We start from the raw sequence: 16275 nt of genomic DNA on the forward strand, positions 1-16275 counted from the left end.
GGGTGTCACCATGGTGAGTGAGCGGGGACCCCCCCCTCCGGGAGCTCATCGGGGCTGGGGCGCGGGGGGATGCGTCTCCCATGGGATGCTGCGTTCCACGCCAAGGGACCCCCATGCACCCCGCTAAGAGAAGGCCATGCACCCCCGTGGGACCCCCATTGCACCCCAAGCGACCCCCATGGGATCCCCCCAGTTCACGCAGAAGACCCCCGTGGGACCCCCCCATGCAACCCATGGGATCCTCCATAGCACCCCAAGAGACCCTCATTGCACCCCAAAACTCCCCCCTGCGCACCCATTGCACCCCTGGGTGCCCATCAAGACCCCCCCGGCCAGGTTTCCTTTGTGGGTTCCCAGAGTGGGGACCCCAAGGGGGGTGCCCCCCTCAAGCCACCCCCCCAGCACCCAGCCCTTGACCCAAACCACAGGGGTTCCCCCTGCATAGGGAGGGGTGCAGGGGTACCCCCCCCAGGAGCACCCACTTTTGGGGGGGCTGCAAACAGGGGGGGTGTTTGCAAACAGCCCCAAATTGAGCTCATCCCCCCTCCCCCTTATACTTATTTTGCAAACTTTAACCCTTTTCCACCCTTTTTAAGCTTTTTTTCATTACCCACAACCAGGAGCACCCCCCCCTCCAAACTGGGTGCCCCCCCCTCCAAACTGGGTGCCCCCCCCCCGCACCCCCAATTAACACCGTCCCCCCCTAATTAACACCAGGGATTGCTAATAACCCCCTGGGCATCCTAATTAGAAGCCTGAGACTCAATGGGTGCTCACTTCAGGCCGTGGCAGTGCACGGCGCACCCATGGGTGCTGTTGGGGGGGGGGGCCCGGGGCGGGTGCTGCTTGGCTGAGGGGGAAGGTTTGGGGGTACGGGGGTGACTGGGGGGGCTCGGGGCGCTGGGGCAGGCGGGGAAGCGCCATCGCGGCCGCACCAGAGGCGGCCGCTCCGAAATGGCGCCCGAGCGGGAGCCGAGCGCAGCCGAACGCAGCCGAGCGCAGGCGGCCCCGGGCGCCCCGGTGCCGGGTGAGGGGCTCCGGTGCGGGAAGGGGGGCTCCGGTGCCTCCCCCCCACCCCCCCCCCGCAACAGTGCTGGGACCCTGCGGGCTCGGAGCACGTGGGGCTCATTGTTTGGGAGGCCAAGGGGTGGTTTGGGGGAAAACAGAGGGGTTTAAGGCCCCGTGAGGACTTTTATAACTTATAAAAGTGAATGAAAATCCCTTGGGTGGGGGGGTTAAAGTGTGGGTGCCTCCCCCCCACCCCGCCCCCAACCCCCTTAGAGCTTTATTTATAATCTTTACTGTGATTTAAGCAAATAGAGCTGGGGGGGGGGGGGGGGGGAGAAACAAAACCCAGCCTGTTTTGACCCAAAAAAGGGTGCTCCCGTGTTACAAGCTGGGGAGCACTCATGGGTGCTGCATTGCCCCGATGTCCCCAATGAGGCGTGTGTGTGTGGGCTGTGGGTGCTAAAAATACCTCCCAGACCCAATTTCCCCCTTATTAAGGATGCTGAGGGTTGATCCCGGTGCCCTCTGGGGGTGTTTTGGGGGGTGTTCAAGCTTAGCTTGGATTCTCTGATGTCTAATTCAGGGTTGAACCAGCACATCCTTAGTGAAAGGAAAAACGTGGGTTTTTTTCTCCATCTTTCCCTTTTCCCTGCTCTTTGCAGGCTGATGGGGGGGGGGGGGGGGGAATCGCTGGAGAAAAACTTCATTTCCTCAGGAAACGGAGTGAAAGCTTTGGCCAAAAAGTTGGGACTCCAGGAATTTGGTGCTATTGGAGCTGGGGGGGCTTCCTGGACCCCCACCCCCCAATGAGCAGCGATTTGTGCCCAGAGCTGCAAGTTCCAGCCATGTGCAAAGTGTGAAAATAAGGGGAAAAGTGAAAGGGGATGGAAAAAATACATCATTGGAGCCCTGGGTTCAGCAGCGATAACATCTTGCAATGAAAGGGTTTTCGTCTCCTGGTTCCAAGGCACCGGGGGGGATTTTGGGGCTGGAAACAGAGCTTTTTGGTCAAGCAAGGAGGGAAACTGCCTTTTTCTTTTAACCCTTTCCCTTCCCCAGGTGGGTTTTGTGCCTGCTGAAACCCAGGCTGTGATTTGGGATCTAGGGGTGAGGATGGGATTCGGTGTTATCTGTGTGAGAGGAGGTTTGGGAAGGCCGGTATTGGAAATGGGGCTGAGAACTGGTGCTTTCATTGCATGCTGTGCCGGGTTCAGATCACCTCAGTGTCCCTTTGGGGACGATGGCAGCAGGATGGGGACATCCACATGGGTGCAAACCCCAACCAGGCGCTGCACTGGGGGTGAAGGGATGTGACCAGTGCCGCTCGGCCCATCAGTAGCAGGGGTTGGGGTGGGTTTTGGAGTGCTTCCCCCCTCGGTGGCAGGCAGAGGGTTGTTTTCCCTGGCTGGGTGACAGGGCTGTGCCAGGGGGGAAGGAAACGGCGGCAAGATAAGGGCCGGCTGCCAACCCGTGAGGTTTCCCCTTGTTTTTCTGCTTGGGGATGAGATAAGAGGCAGGCACCAGCACAAGATAATGCCCTGGGGACAAGGAGCAGGGAGGGAGCCCGTCGGCAGCCTGAATTCAAGGTGCTGTCGCCTCTGGGTTCTCAGAGGGACCTGATGGGGTGTTTCGGGGTGGGCACAGTTCACAGGGTGTGGAGCACGAGCGAGATGGTAGTTTTGGGGTGAAAAGCCATTTTCCTCCATTCCCAGTCCTTCCCAGGTCCTGGGGCTCCCTGGCCCGGGGGTCCCTCACCCTGCTGCATGGCTGGTGGAGGAGGAACCGGCTTTATTCCAGGCTGAACGGGAGGTTGCACAACCCGGCCCCGGGGGAACGTGAGGCGGGTTCGGGCTTTGCTCAGCGTTTGGCTCCAGCCCTCATTGCTTTCCATAACCTTCCTCCAGCGTTTGTTGAGTGCTTTACTACCCCGGAGCCGGTCGGGATTTAGCTCCCTCGAGGAGAAGGCGGCTTTAGAGGGTGCATATTCCTTCCTTACCCTCCTTCCTCCTCCTGTGCCTCAATCCTGAGCCACTGAGCACCTGTGTTTGCCAATCCCCTGTGCAGATGTCGACCTACAAGCGGGCGACGCTGGACGATGAAGACCCCCTGGACTCCACTGGTGATGGTGATGGGTACCCCAACGGCTTCCAGGTAGGGCTCTATGTGTGTTTTAGGGTTAAAAAGGAGGATTTTAGGTCCTGGTAAGCAGCAAAGGGGGTTGCTGAAGGGTTTTCCGCCTGGGACCAGCCTTTCTGTGGGGCAAAGTCCGGCCGGGGCAGAGCCATGTTGGCTCCCGCTGGCACCCAGAGCCTGTGGGTGCTGTTCACAATGCCTCAGCACCCAGTTTTTCTGCCATCCAAACCCCTTCCCAGCATGTCCAGGCTGAGCAATTATGGTGGCAGTGGGAGCTTTGTCCCCATCCAAAAGGGATTAGGTTAATTCCTCCCCAGGTAGCAGAAAAGCAGCTTAAAAAGGGCTGAGGGTGGCAAGAAAAAACCCCACTGCAGCCAGCGTGCCAGCTCTGGCACTGGAGCCATGCTCTTGGTGCTGGCCCCACTCCCAGCCCCATCGTTCTGTGCCTGGAAAGGTGCTTTCTGTCCCCAACCCGGCGCTCTGCTGTGTTTGTACTTTCCCAACGGGCCCGTCTCCGCTCGCCGGCGCATCGGGATGTTTCCTGGGGATGTTTTTCGGCCGAGTGGGAGTATCCTGTTAAGGCATTTCCCGCCGCCTCCGCGGCCCCCACCCTGTCCCAGTGCCGGCAGCAGGGACAGGGACGCCCGGGGGGGTTACGGCCATGCTCGAGGAGGGGTTCGGGGTGGCACAGGGTAGCAGGTGAGCCTCCCGAAACGCTCACCCCGCTCCCTTTCCTGCCATTGTGCCGCCCTTCCTGGCCAGTTTCTGGAAGGCAGCTGCCGCCTTTCCCAGGCCGAACCGCGCCGGATCCGTCGCCAGGAGCCAAGCTCGTGCCGTGGGCTGTAGGAAGCAGAATGTGGGATGTGTCAGTGGGTTTTTCCAGCGGTGGGGAAAGGACGTTGCTGTTCCCCCAGGTGAACTTCCGCGGCTCGAGGAGTGCCCCGGGGTGCTGGGCTGAGCGGACGCGCGCCGAGAAGCAGCTCGTGGTGCTGGTGGGGGTGCTGGGGGCCGTGCTGGTGGCGTGTCTGCTGGGTCTCGTCTTCCAGTACAGAGCCCGTAAGTCCTCGCACCGTGCAGGGATCCTGGACCCTGGAGCAGGGTGGGATGCTGGGGGGGGTTCCCTGGGATGGGATGTTCCTCTGCATCCTTTATCGTGGAGTGTGATGCTTGAGCACGGGATGGGGTGCTTGCCGGAATCCTTCATCCCAGGGTGGGATGCTCGGGCACTGGGCAGGATGCTTAGGGAGAGAATGGGGTTCTTGTCTGCATCCCTTGCCATGGAATGGGATGAGCAGGCTGGATGCTTAGCATGGGATGGGATGCTGATCTGTATCGTCCTGGAGTGGGATGTTACAGTACAGGGCAGGATGTTTGGGAACCAGATGGGATGTTTGCCCACATCCTTTATAGAATCCCAGACTGGTTTGGATTGGAAGGGACCTTAAAGCTCCTCCAGCTCCAACCCCTGCCATGGGCAGGGACCCCTTCCACTAGAGCAGCTTGCTCCAAGCCCCGTCCAACCTGACGTTCATCACGGAGCAGGATGCTCCCCAGTGAAGCTCACCATGCCACGATGGAGGAGCTGAACCATCATTCCCTCCTGCAGGGGTGCCGGCCGTGTGCCTGTCAGAAGCCTGCATCTCCGTCACCAGCTCCATCCTCAGCTCACTGGACCAGGCAGTGAATCCCTGCGAGGACTTCTTCAGCTACGCCTGTGGGGGCTGGATCAAGGCCAACCCCCTCCCCGATGGCCACTCACGCTGGGGCACCTTCAACAACCTCTGGGAGCACAACCAGGCCATCATGAAGCATCTGCTGGGTGAGCACATGGGAGCGGTGGGACCTGCGGTGTTAAGGAGCCCCATTAGGTCTGGGGATGCCAAAAACATGCTCCTGGGGCTGTCAGGTTTGACTTACATCCCAGCGTCAAACCAGTCCGTGACGCATGTGCTGCAAGGACATCGGGAAGCAGAGCCTGGCTGTGTTTGCTCTCCTGGCTGCCCCTGGGATTTTTGACCATGATGTTGCAGCTCTTTGGTGCCGAGTAGGGGAAGGGTCCTGGCCCTGGTTCTGCAAACCCTGAGGTGGTGTTCCCAGGAGCTCTGAAGTTCAGGATTTGCACCCCAGACTGCTTCCAGAGGGTGTAACACCCCAATATCACCCCAAGGATATGGGGTTTTTTCCTCCTGCTCTATCTTCCAGCCTTGTGAGTGGCTTTTGAGGAGGTGCTGGCTGTCAATCTGGCCATTTTTTGGGACCGAAGCTCCCTCAGCAGAGGGAGGATCCCAGGCTCAGCCTCTGCGTGCGAGCACCAAAGCGGGGTGGCTTATCCAAGCGACCGGCGGGGACGGTTTGTTCAAGCTTTGAGCAAACAACTGGCTCCTTATCAGCACTTTCCACCATGCTGGGGCCAGTTATCTGGAAAGAGAAGGTTTGGGAAGAGTGCTGTCTTTTGGGAGGAGGGGGGGAGTGCGGGAACGGCTTCATCCCAGCTCTTCCTGCAGAAATCTGGTGCTGGTTTTACTGGGAGAAGGGACCAGGCCTCCAGCCAAGTGGTCGCGCTCGGCATTTCCTTGAATTCCTTGGAGCCGAGGGACCTTTAGTTAATAAACCCACACAGCTGGGAAGCCAAAGGTGCAAGCTGTGTCATGAGGAACATCAGATAATAAAAACCAAACCTCTGGGGAGGCAGAAATTTAGAGGGGGGGGAATAAAAGGTTGGGTTTGGAGGAGGAGGAGAAAAATGGGTTTATTGTTCCTGCCTGCAGGAATAAATAATATCAGGCTGGGGAGCACTGGAACAGGGGCAAGGGCAGCGCAGGGGGCTGGGTGATGCTGGGAACATCAGAGCTGCTGGAAAAGTGCCTTTTTGTTTTCCCTTTCTTTATCTTTCTGCTCCAAGGAGCCAGAGCAGTTGCTGCGGGTGGGAAAGGAGATGTGGGCAGGAGGCCAGGAAGGGGCTGGGGGCCATGGGAAGCTTTTGGAGGCACAGAGGAGACTGCCAGGGCAAACCTCAGCCTGGTTTTGCCCAAATGGGGCTGAATATTTCTCAGGTGGGAAAGTGGGGTCTCTGTGCCCATGGGGGGCTGGATGCCTGTCCCTGGGGACCTCCTGTGAGCTCCCCGCCCCCCCCGGTACCTCCTGCAGAAAACACCACGGCCAATGTGTCAAGTGAGGCGGAGCGCAAGGCACAGCGTTACTACCAAGCCTGCATGAACGAGAGCAAGATCGAGGAGCTGCGCGCCAGCCCGCTCGTGGAGCTCATTGAAAAGGTTCAGACCCTTCCTTGGGGAAAAGCTGTCTCCCCTCTGCAAAGTGGGGGGGAAAGCTCATTTGTGGGCAGTCCCAGCACACTCCAGACCCCATTCTGGGTGCTTCCTAGGGAAGAGCATCCCCCAGAGGAGGCAGGCAGAGAGAGGCAGGGATTTATCATAGAGTAACAGAGTGGTTTGGGTTGGAAGGGACCTTAAAGCTCACCCAGCTCCAACCCCTGCCACGGGCAGGGACCCCTTCCACTGGAGCAGCTTGCTCCAAGCCCCTGTGTCCAACCTGGCCTTGAACACTGCCAGGGATGGGGCAGCCACAGCTTCTCTGGGCACCCTGGGCCAGCGCCTCAGCACCCTCACAGGGAAGAACCTCTTCTTAAGATCCCATCTTATATCTATAGGCATAGATTTATAGGCAGCTCATGCAACTCCTGGGCTTTTTAGCCCCATTGTGAGATGTTTTGCCCCAGGACAGGTATTAGGTGGATATTTGAGCAACTCCAAGTGATTATTCCTTACCCAAAATCCGGTTGCTGTCTGTTCCCAGCTGGGTGGCTGGAACATCACAGGTCCATGGGCCGGTGACAACTTCAACGCGACGCTGCGGGAGGTGACGGCGCATTACCGCACCTCACCTTTCTTCTCCGTCTATGTCAGCGCCGACTCCAAAAACTCCAACAGCAACGTGATCCAGGTGGATCAGTCAGGGTTGGGCCTGCCATCGCGGGATTACTACCTCAACAAGACAGAGAATGAGAAGGTAACGTTGTTGGAGGAAAGGTGGATTTGAGGGGAGGTGCCATGGGTGAGTGGCACCCACCATGCTGATCCCCCCCTGTCCTATGATGTAGGTGCTTGCCGGGTACCTGGACTACATGGTGCAGTTGGGGATGTTCCTGGGAGGCACTGATGAGGAGTCGACTCGGCAGCAGATGCAGCAGATCTTGGACTTTGAGACAGCGTTGGCCAACATCACCATCCCACAGGAGAAGCACCGGGATGAAGAGGTCATCTACCATAAAATGACAGCTGGAGACCTAAAGGTAGGGACAGAGTTGGTGAGCATCCTGCTCCGCTGTGGTTTGGGAAGTAGAGGGGATGGGGGGAGGTGATGTAGCTCCTCTGAGGAAGCCTGACACAGCCTGGGAAGCTCTTGTGCAATGGCTTGGCCCATGTCCTCCTTGGGGGAATCCCACCCTGACCTGTTCCTCCAGCCTCTGGACCACCCCTGGGGCTGGTGGCCATCCTGCTGTGGCACTGCTGCCTATGGACACCAGCCCGGTCACCTCTCTGCATCCCCAAAGGGGCCCTAATGGGTTGTGTCAACATCTCTGACACCCGCCCCACTTTCTTTTCCTTTGTGGAAGGAAATTGTTTAGTCCTCTCTGACCTTTTGACGCTGCTGCTGCTATGGGAGCCGGCCTCTTCAAATTCAGTTGAATCCCTCTAACTGGGGCTGATGCAGCTCCTTCCAGCCTGGGGAACAGTTGCCACCCTGCTTCGATGGGGTTTGGGTCCATAGCAGTGCCATGGCTTTTGCAGGAGCTGGCACCAGCCGTGGACTGGATGCCCTTCCTCAGCACGGTGTTCTACCCCGTGGAGCTCAATGAGTCTGAGCCCGTTGTGGTCTATGCCAAGGAGTACCTGGAGCAGGTCTCTGACCTCATCCTGGCCACAGATAAATGGTGAGAGCCCCCAGCCCGCATGGAGAGTGCACAGGGTGGGCAGGAACATCCCACTGCTCACTCACCACCTCTCGCTGCAGTCTCCTCAACAACTACATGATCTGGAACCTGGTGCGGAAAACCAGCCCCTTCCTCGACCAGCGCTTCCAGGATGCTGAGGAAAAATTCATGGAAGTGATGTATGGGACAAAGAAGGTGAGTGTAGAGCCCCCAGTGCTCCCACATCACCATTAAAATGGTGACAGCTTTTTAAACCAAGACCTTGTCATGTTGCATCCAAAAGATAGAGGTGTGGGGCAGGTTTTGGGGTGGCAGCTCCAGCACAGGGATGTGGAGCTCACCTCCTGGCAGGGCAAGGGGGTGGGAAGGTGAGGGGCTTTGGCTGTGCCACCACTAATGCCCACCTCTGTCCCATGCAGACCTGCCTCCCGCGCTGGAAGTTCTGCATCAGTGACACTGACAACAACCTGGGCTTTGCCCTGGGGGCCATGTTTGTCAAGGCCACCTTTGCCGAGGACAGCAAACAAGTGGTACGTCCCCCATGTGGGTCCCAGTGCCAGGAAAGCCACCACGATGGTGGAACCACTGGGGCAGATGCTCTTTCTCTGTCCACCTTACTTTGTTCACTTTGCATCCGCATTTGCTGGGTTTTCACTGGTCCACATTCCATCTCGGCCTCCCAGCCTCTTCTTCCCTGCTGGTGTGAAGGGTCCTTGACCTCTCTGGGGTGGGAAGCCAGCTCTGGAGCAACACTGCTGCCTTGTTTTGTCCAGGCAGAAGAAATGATTGCAGAGATTAAAACAGCCTTCGAGGAGAGTCTGGAGAGCCTGCAGTGGATGGATGAAGAGACAAGGAAATCGGCCAAAGAGAAGGTGAGGTGCCGGGCAGCAGTTGGAGGGAGAGGGTGGTGGTGGAGGATGGTGGAGCTGGGCGAGTCTGTCCTTCCACCCCTGGCACCAAAAGCACTTTGGTCCTTGTCACCCCCCCCCAGGCAGATGCCATCTACAACATGATTGGCTACCCCAAGTTCATCATGGACCCCAAGGAGCTGGATAAAGTCTTTAATGATGTGAGTTGGTCGGATATGTCCCTTGGGTCTCCTATTCCCCACTCCACTAGAACATGCAGGATGTGCCCATCACCACAGGCCCAGGTTTCATCCTGAAGGGTCTCACTGATGCCCTTGACCCTTCTCGGGGGGCTTCCTGGAGAGCTGTGCACCAGCCCTGGGGTGGCTGGGGCTCTCGGGATCCCTGCCCGGGAAGAGGAGGAGCCGGTTTCCGTAATGGTGATTCACTGTCCTCCTGAGACTCCACAGATGTTGGAGAGGAGGGGAAACAAGAGCGACTGTAACTCAGCTGGCTCCGAAGGCTCACACATGACCATGGAGGGAGGAGCGGGGCTGGGTGGTCAGCACACACTACTCATGCCTTGCTCTCTTGCAGTACGAGGCTGTATCTGACCTCTACTTTGAGAACGTCATGCAGTTTTACAACTTCTCGGCCAGGGTCACCGCTGACCAGCTCCGAAAACCACCGAACCGGGACCAGTAAGTCCTCTGCTCCGCTTCCCTGTCATGCCCTGCAGGGAATAGCACTAGGATTTGATGTCCACCAGACCATGCTGGTTTTGGGGAGTTAGGTTTGGGCTGATGGCTTTGCATTATGGTAAGTGGATGGTGTTGGAGCAAACATAGAATCATAGAATAGTCAGGGTTGGAAAGGACCTTAAGATCATCCAATTCCAACCCCCCTGCCATGGGCAGGGACACCCCACACTAAACCATGGCACCCAAGGCCTCATCAAACCTGGCCTTGAACACTGCCAAGGATGGAGCATTCACAACCTCCCTGGGCAACCCATTCCAGTGCCTCACCACCCTCACAGTAAAGAATTTCTTCCTTAGATCCAATCTAAACTTCCCCTGTTTCAGTTTGAACCCATTACCCTTTGTCCTATCACTGCAGTCCCTGATGAAGAGTCCATCCCCAGCATCCTTGTAGGCCCCCTTCAGATACTGGAAGGCTGCTATGGGGTCTCCACGCAGCTTCTCTTCTCCAGGCTGAACAGCCCCAACTTTCTCAGCCTGTCTCCATACAGGAGGTGCTCCAGCCCCTGCTCATCCTCGTGGCCTCCTCTGGACTTGTTCCAACAGTTCCATGTCCTTTTTATGTTGAGGACACCAGGACTGTACACAATGCTCCAAGTGAGGTCTCATGAGAGCAGAGTAGAGGGGCAGTGATGGGTTTATGTTGTCCATGTCCGTGTCTCTACAGGTGGAGCATGACGCCACCAACAGTCAATGCGTACTACTCTCCCACCAAGAATGAGATTGTCTTCCCCGCTGGCATCCTCCAGGCCCCTTTTTACACACGTGCATCTCCCAAGTAAGAGCCTATGGAAACCAGGGAGGGCAGGATTCCCAAATATCCTCTGGTCCCAACCTTTGAGGCTCAATTTCAAGGCTGTGGGAAGCAGCAGCTGCTCTCTAAACCTCAGCATCGCCTCCTTGCAGGTCACTGAATTTTGGTGGGATTGGTGTGGTGGTGGGCCATGAGCTGACACATGCCTTTGATGATCAAGGTACGGCCCGGGCCGGGCGGATGGGCTGCAGGAGGGCTGGCCAAGGAGGTGATGAAGGATCTGTTGTGGTTTTGGCAGGCCGGGAATACGACAAGGATGGCAACCTGCGTCCCTGGTGGAAGAACTCCTCGGTGGAGGCCTTCAAGCGTCAGACAGCGTGCATGGTGGAGCAGTATGGCAACTACACCGTCAATGGAGAGGCTGTCAACGGCAAGCAAACGCTTGGGGAGAACATCGCCGACAACGGGGGCCTAAAGGCTGCCTACAGGGTAGGGCTATGGGGCTGGGGAGGTGTGTGGGGCATGGTGTGGTGGGATCAGTGGTGTCCTCTGAGCCTGCTGTCCTCCAGGCATATCAAAACTGGCTGAAAAAGAATGGGGATGAGGAAACCCTCCCAACGCTCGGCCTCACCAACAACCAGCTCTTCTTCATTGGCTTCGCTCAGGTAGGTCACTTGGTGGTGGGCAGGAGGGGTGGACACATAGGTTTGTGGGGAGTGGAGGCAAGTCCAGATGGTGCTGGGAGGATGTGATGGCAAAGCCTGAGGTCTCCAGAGATGCTGAACCAGATTAGGGTGAGACAAAGCTGGAGCTCCATCTTCCTGGTGTCCTTCATGGAATTGAGGAGGTCCAGTTTGGCACCAAGCAGGGCCCTATGGATGCAGACACTGGCACTGGTGCCTCTTGCCCTCATTTGCAGGTGTGGTGCTCGGTTCGCACACCAGAGAGCTCGCACGAGGGGCTCATCACTGACCCCCACAGCCCCTCGCGATTCCGGGTCATCGGCACCGTCTCCAACTCCCAGGAATTTGCGGAGCATTTCAGCTGCCCCCTTGGCTCTCCCATGAATCCCTCCAAGAAATGTGAAGTCTGGTGACGGGCGAGTGCCTGGAGGGAACCGGCTCCTTCATCCCATGGCTGAATTTCCCAGGTCCTTTTGAGAGGCACAAACCACTTCTCCATGCAAGGAACTGCCCAGCTCTCAGCCGGAGCAGTGCCCACATTCCCAGGATCATCCGAGCTTCATTCACTGTGAAACTCCTTCATCCCCTCACTCGTCTGTGGAATGACTTCCACCTGAGGGTCTCTTCTTCCCCACCATGACCGGGCCATGTGTCCAGGCACGTGTCCATGGACACTACCCTGTATAGTGCTCCAGCCTGACCCACCATCCCGTCAAATTCCTCATTTCCGGAGGCGATAAAGGGATCCCACGGCACCGGCAGGTTTGGCTGCGTGTCTGAATGCACCCGATGGACCTTCCTCTCTCCAAAGATGCGCACATGAGGATGGAAAATATCTTAAGATATATTTTTTGGGGGAGGGGCAAATATCTCTATTTTTTTCATGCCTTGTGGAATACACTGGAAAATTTCAGGGAAAATGCATTTAAAAGCCTTTTTTGTTTTTTTTGGGTTTTTTTTTCCTTTTTTAAGTAAAAGATGAATATATTTATTAATTCTTTTTTACTCAGTGCAGCTGGAGGTGCAGCGCCCTGTGGTGACAGTGACGGGGGACAGGCTCTCTGCTGGTGAAGCTGGATGGGGCTGTGGATGCAACTACCCAGCCCTGGATCCTGGTTTCTCTAGGAGGGACTGTCCTTAGAGGATGCGGACTGGGGACACTAGGGACAGGGCTGGAGGATGCTGCAGGGCAGAGGCTCTGCTGCAGCTCCTGGGATGAGCTTTCATTTCAGAGGGAAAAGCTGGCGTGCCAGAGGTGTCACCGAGGTGGTGACTGGGGGTGAAGCACCCAGAGCGCCCTCCTGTCTCCTCTGAAGTGAGCTCAGCCGTGAGTTCCTGCCCCAAAAGCTTCCCCAGACAAGTGCAGGCAGTTCCTGCTGCTCCCTTGCTCTCTGCCGTGCCCAGCCTCTATACTGGGAAACTGCAAACCCCCAAATCACCCCTTGGCCCCGAACCTCCGCCCTTCAATGGCCGGTTTGGCACTGGGATGGGGGCAAGGGGCTTTCGTAAGGGTTATATTTAATGTTCTTTTTGCAGTTTTAAGAGGAAACCACTGCCAGTAGCTCAGGTGCTGCGTGTTGTCTCGTGGGGCACCTTCTTGCAAAGCTGTAGAGGGAATTTTAATATTTATATGTAAAAGGAAGGATGGGGGGGATTTTTTTGTAACTATTTTTTCACCCTACACGTGGGGCTTATCGTTATTGAAATAATAAATACTTTTTACTTGGGCTGGAGCTGCTCATGACTTGGTTTATTTCTGATAGCAGGAGGTTTGCATCCCTTTATCTGCCTTTTAATCCTTGTCCACACCACTGGGACCATCCCACGCTGCCAAAACTGAGCCCAGGAGGCTTTTCCCAGCCTGAGCTTCTGTCTGCTGCTTCTCTTGGAGGCTGAAGTGAAGCTTTTGTGCCCAAAACCCTCACTCTCACTGCGGGTGGTTGTTTGCTTCCCACTTCTATGGCACGGCCCCACGCATCTTCCCAGCAGGGAGGTCTTTCCCGGATGCTTTTTCCTTCCTCCTGGGTGAATTTTTGGCTGGCCGGGCTGTGCTTGATTCCAGCGGCACGGGCCCTGTGCAGGTTCCTCTCCAAAGGGCCTTATTTATAGCCCTGCAATGCTGCTGGATGCTGCCAGCTCGGTAACACAGGCCAACATTCATTCCCAAGTGGATGCTCCATGGCTTCATCAGGCTTGCCCCAAAAATGCCAGGTAGGACCTGGACTGCAGGCTCCGTGCTGAGCCTCACCCAGCGCCTGCGGGAGATGATGGCCATAAAACAAGTAAAATCCTGGGTGCTCACTTGCTATTTAACCCTGACTCATTATCAGGGACTGGAATTAGGCTGCACCCCCTCATTTGACCCCATTGGTAATGAGCTTTTGGGGATACAGAGTGGTTTTGCTGCTGGGATGGGCAGGACTCAGGCAGCAGCGAGTTGGGGACGCGAGTGTTGTATAAAGACGACGGTGACATTTCCCTCATCCTATTTTACTGTGCTTTCTCTCCCAGATTGAGTCATAAATGGAATAAGCGCTTACTTTCTGCTCGCAGGACTCAGTGTGGGGCCCTCGGTTCCCTGCGGAGCTGAGAGCACGGCCGTAGCCGTTGGATTTCCCTGGGATCCGGCTGGAAATAGTGCTGCAGACCCGCAGAGGGCGGTGGAGCTGAGGGAATCGCTGCCTGCGCTGCTGGCTCCGGGGCTGCAGGGCTCAGCCACGCTACCGGCGCGGGGGTTCAGCCCGGATCTGGCCCCGGGTGCGCAAAATGAAGTGAAACTCCTGCATTCCTAGGAAAAGAGGAGCGGTGTGGGTGCAAGGTGAAGAGCGATGAAGAAGGGAGAGTGGGGTTGGGGTGAAAGGTGTAGGGAAAGAAGCAGGGAGAGGAGCACAGCGCGTGGATCCCATGTAGGATGCTGTTAGAGGTGGTTTAATCATCCAAAAGGGAAATATTTTGGCTCTCTGGCGTGTATTTGTAACGAGAGACCAGGCTGGTGGTGGCTTGGCCACCACAGAAGGGACAACCCCAATGTAGGGAGCCTCAGCTTGTGTGGTTATGGGGATGCTGTGGTTAAAGCTGCTTGTGGTGGGCTTGGAGTGATGGTGTTCGCCTCGGTGGGTGTTTGGCTCTCGGGAGGCAGAGGTGGAGGCAGAGCAGGCAGGAGGTGAATCATTCACTCCCGTGCCAGCTCCTGCCCTGGGCTTGCCCGATCCTGGGTGGTATTTGCTTTACTCCGTGCTCAGCCGTGCCCCGAGGGCAGAGACGTTTGCCGAGGGCTGAGCCTGGGCAGGAGGAGGAATGCTCGGAGCAGGGCTGGCAACGGCGGTTTGATGTTGTTTTCGGTTTTTACCTGGAAGGTGTTGGAAGGGGATCAGTGGGGGAAAAGGCGGGAGAAGGCCAAAGAGGGAGGCGCTGTCTTGGAGCTTGCTGGAACCTCCAAAATGAGCTGTAAATGGAGCTTGTTCATAGGTTTGGTGGAGCCAAGGCAGCCTTTGAGGCTGCAAGAGGCTGCATCCAGCCATGTGAACTGCTCTTCTCATGGAATCACAGACTGGTTGGGGTTGGAAGGGACCTAAACATCACCCAGTTCCAACCCCTGCCACGGGCAGGGACCCCTTCCACTGGAGCAGCTTGCTCCAAGCCCCTGTGTCCAACCTGGCCTTGAACACTGCCAGGGATGGGGCAGCCACAGCTTCTCTGGGCACCCTGGGCCAGCGTCTCAGCACCCTCACAGGGAAGAGCTTCTGCCTAAGAGCTCATCTCAGTCTCCCCTCGGGCAGGTTAAAGCCATTCCCCTTGGCCTGTCCCTACAGGCCCTTGTCCAAATCCCTTTCTAGGTTTCTTGTCGGCCTCTTTAAGTATCAGAAGACTGTTATAAGGTCTCCTCCCCAGTTTGCTCCCTTCACACAGGATCTAATCCTCAACACACCACAACAGGGCTGGGGTTACCTACTGTGATCATCAGATTTTAAGGTCTAAAGCTTCCCTGACCAAACCAGACCTCCCTGACGGAAGGAAGCCAACAAATGGGAGGTGGTGAGGAAGTCTAAGTCCCACCTCACAGCTTGGGCCCTGCTCACTGTTGTGGTTTTCACCCAGAGCCGAGCAGCCATGAGGCTGTGTGTCCTACATGATCTCAGGACCACAGCTTTGTGCTTTATGCTCTCCTCTTTATCACAATCCCTGCAGGAGAACAGCCATTTCTCAGTGACACCCCAATCCTTTATTTCCCCAAGTTCACCAACAGCTCTGGTGTTCCTACTGTGCTCTCTGCTGCACGGTTGTGAGCATCTGTGCTGTGCCCAAGTACCTGAGAGACTGGTGGGACTGGAGAAAGGGCTGGTGATGCTGTGGGACAAGAGTTCAGCGCTGTAAATGCAAGCTGCCCATGGTGACACATCAGTTCCCAAGTGCTAATAAAGTTAGCAGGAAAAATAGGAGGAAAACCGAAGTGGAGAGGAGCCAGAGGCAGTAGGAAGGGTGTGAATCCAGCTGGCACTTGCTTGGGCTCGCCAAAACTGCAGGTTCTGTTGGTCCAATCATCCTACATGGGGTAGTACAGAACAGAGATGTGTCTGCTTTTCCTTGCAGGAAAGAAATAAGATGGTAAAAAGATGGCTGGGGGAGGATGTAGATTCTGGAGGAGCAGAGCCAGGAGCCTGGCTCCACCACATGGCTCATGCTTCAGGAGCTTCAGCAGATACCATGCTGAAAATGATGGCTTTTCCTTCCTAAATTGGCAAAAAGAAGGGATTTCTGTAAAGATCCTGGGCTGGAAGGCTCGACACAGCTGTGTTTACAGCAGCTATTGCTGTGGAACACAGGGAGCCATGGATGTCAGTTTGCTCTGGGGTGTACCAGATGTGCCATTCCTGGGAGCTGGTCCATGGAATGGTGCTGGACAATGACACCCCCAGACCACACAAGTTATTATGGCAAAGTCTTTATGAGCTGTGGAGGGGGACCCATCTTCCTAGCAGGGTGCAGCCAGTTGAGATGTGCTGCAGGGCAACCCCCCCTACCATGATGAAAGTTCCTCCTTTGTTCTCTCATTTTTGGGAAGTGGGAGAGCACTTGGCCTTTCCTTGAGGTCCTTTCCATTTCTCTCTTCAGTTTTCCTGGTGGGGGAGCAGGCTGC

General features: G+C 56.5%; 1 protein-coding gene across 3 annotated transcripts; it reads left to right on the forward strand.

Annotated features, from left to right (window-relative positions):
• The first annotated feature begins 2524 nt into the window (after positions 1-2524).
• On the forward strand, positions 2525-12877 carry ECE1 (endothelin converting enzyme 1). Of its 3 annotated transcripts, XM_080631251.1 has the most exons (19): positions 2573-2594; positions 2913-2985; positions 3073-3159; positions 4056-4197; positions 4748-4960; positions 6289-6413; positions 6955-7167; positions 7259-7450; positions 7950-8092; positions 8173-8287; positions 8512-8622; positions 8866-8964; positions 9084-9161; positions 9538-9641; positions 10369-10479; positions 10608-10675; positions 10754-10944; positions 11025-11120; positions 11375-12877. In XM_080631251.1, the coding sequence occupies exons 3-19, from the start codon at positions 3073-3075 to the stop codon at positions 11549-11551; spliced, it is 2265 nt and encodes a 754-aa protein (XP_080487377.1). In that variant the 5' UTR covers positions 2573-2594; positions 2913-2985; the 3' UTR covers positions 11552-12877. The 3 variants fall into 3 exon arrangements, with proteins under 3 accessions (XP_080487375.1, XP_080487377.1, XP_080487376.1); XM_080631249.1 differs by lacking the exon at positions 2913-2985 and having other exon boundaries at positions 2525-2594; XM_080631250.1 differs by lacking the exon at positions 2573-2594 and having other exon boundaries at positions 2627-2985.
• The last annotated feature ends 3398 nt before the right edge of the window (positions 12878-16275 follow it).

Source organism: Psittacula echo (assembly GCF_963264785.1).
Source record: "Psittacula echo genome assembly, chromosome: 17".
Lineage (NCBI taxonomy): Eukaryota > Metazoa > Chordata > Aves > Psittaciformes > Psittacidae > Psittacula > Psittacula echo.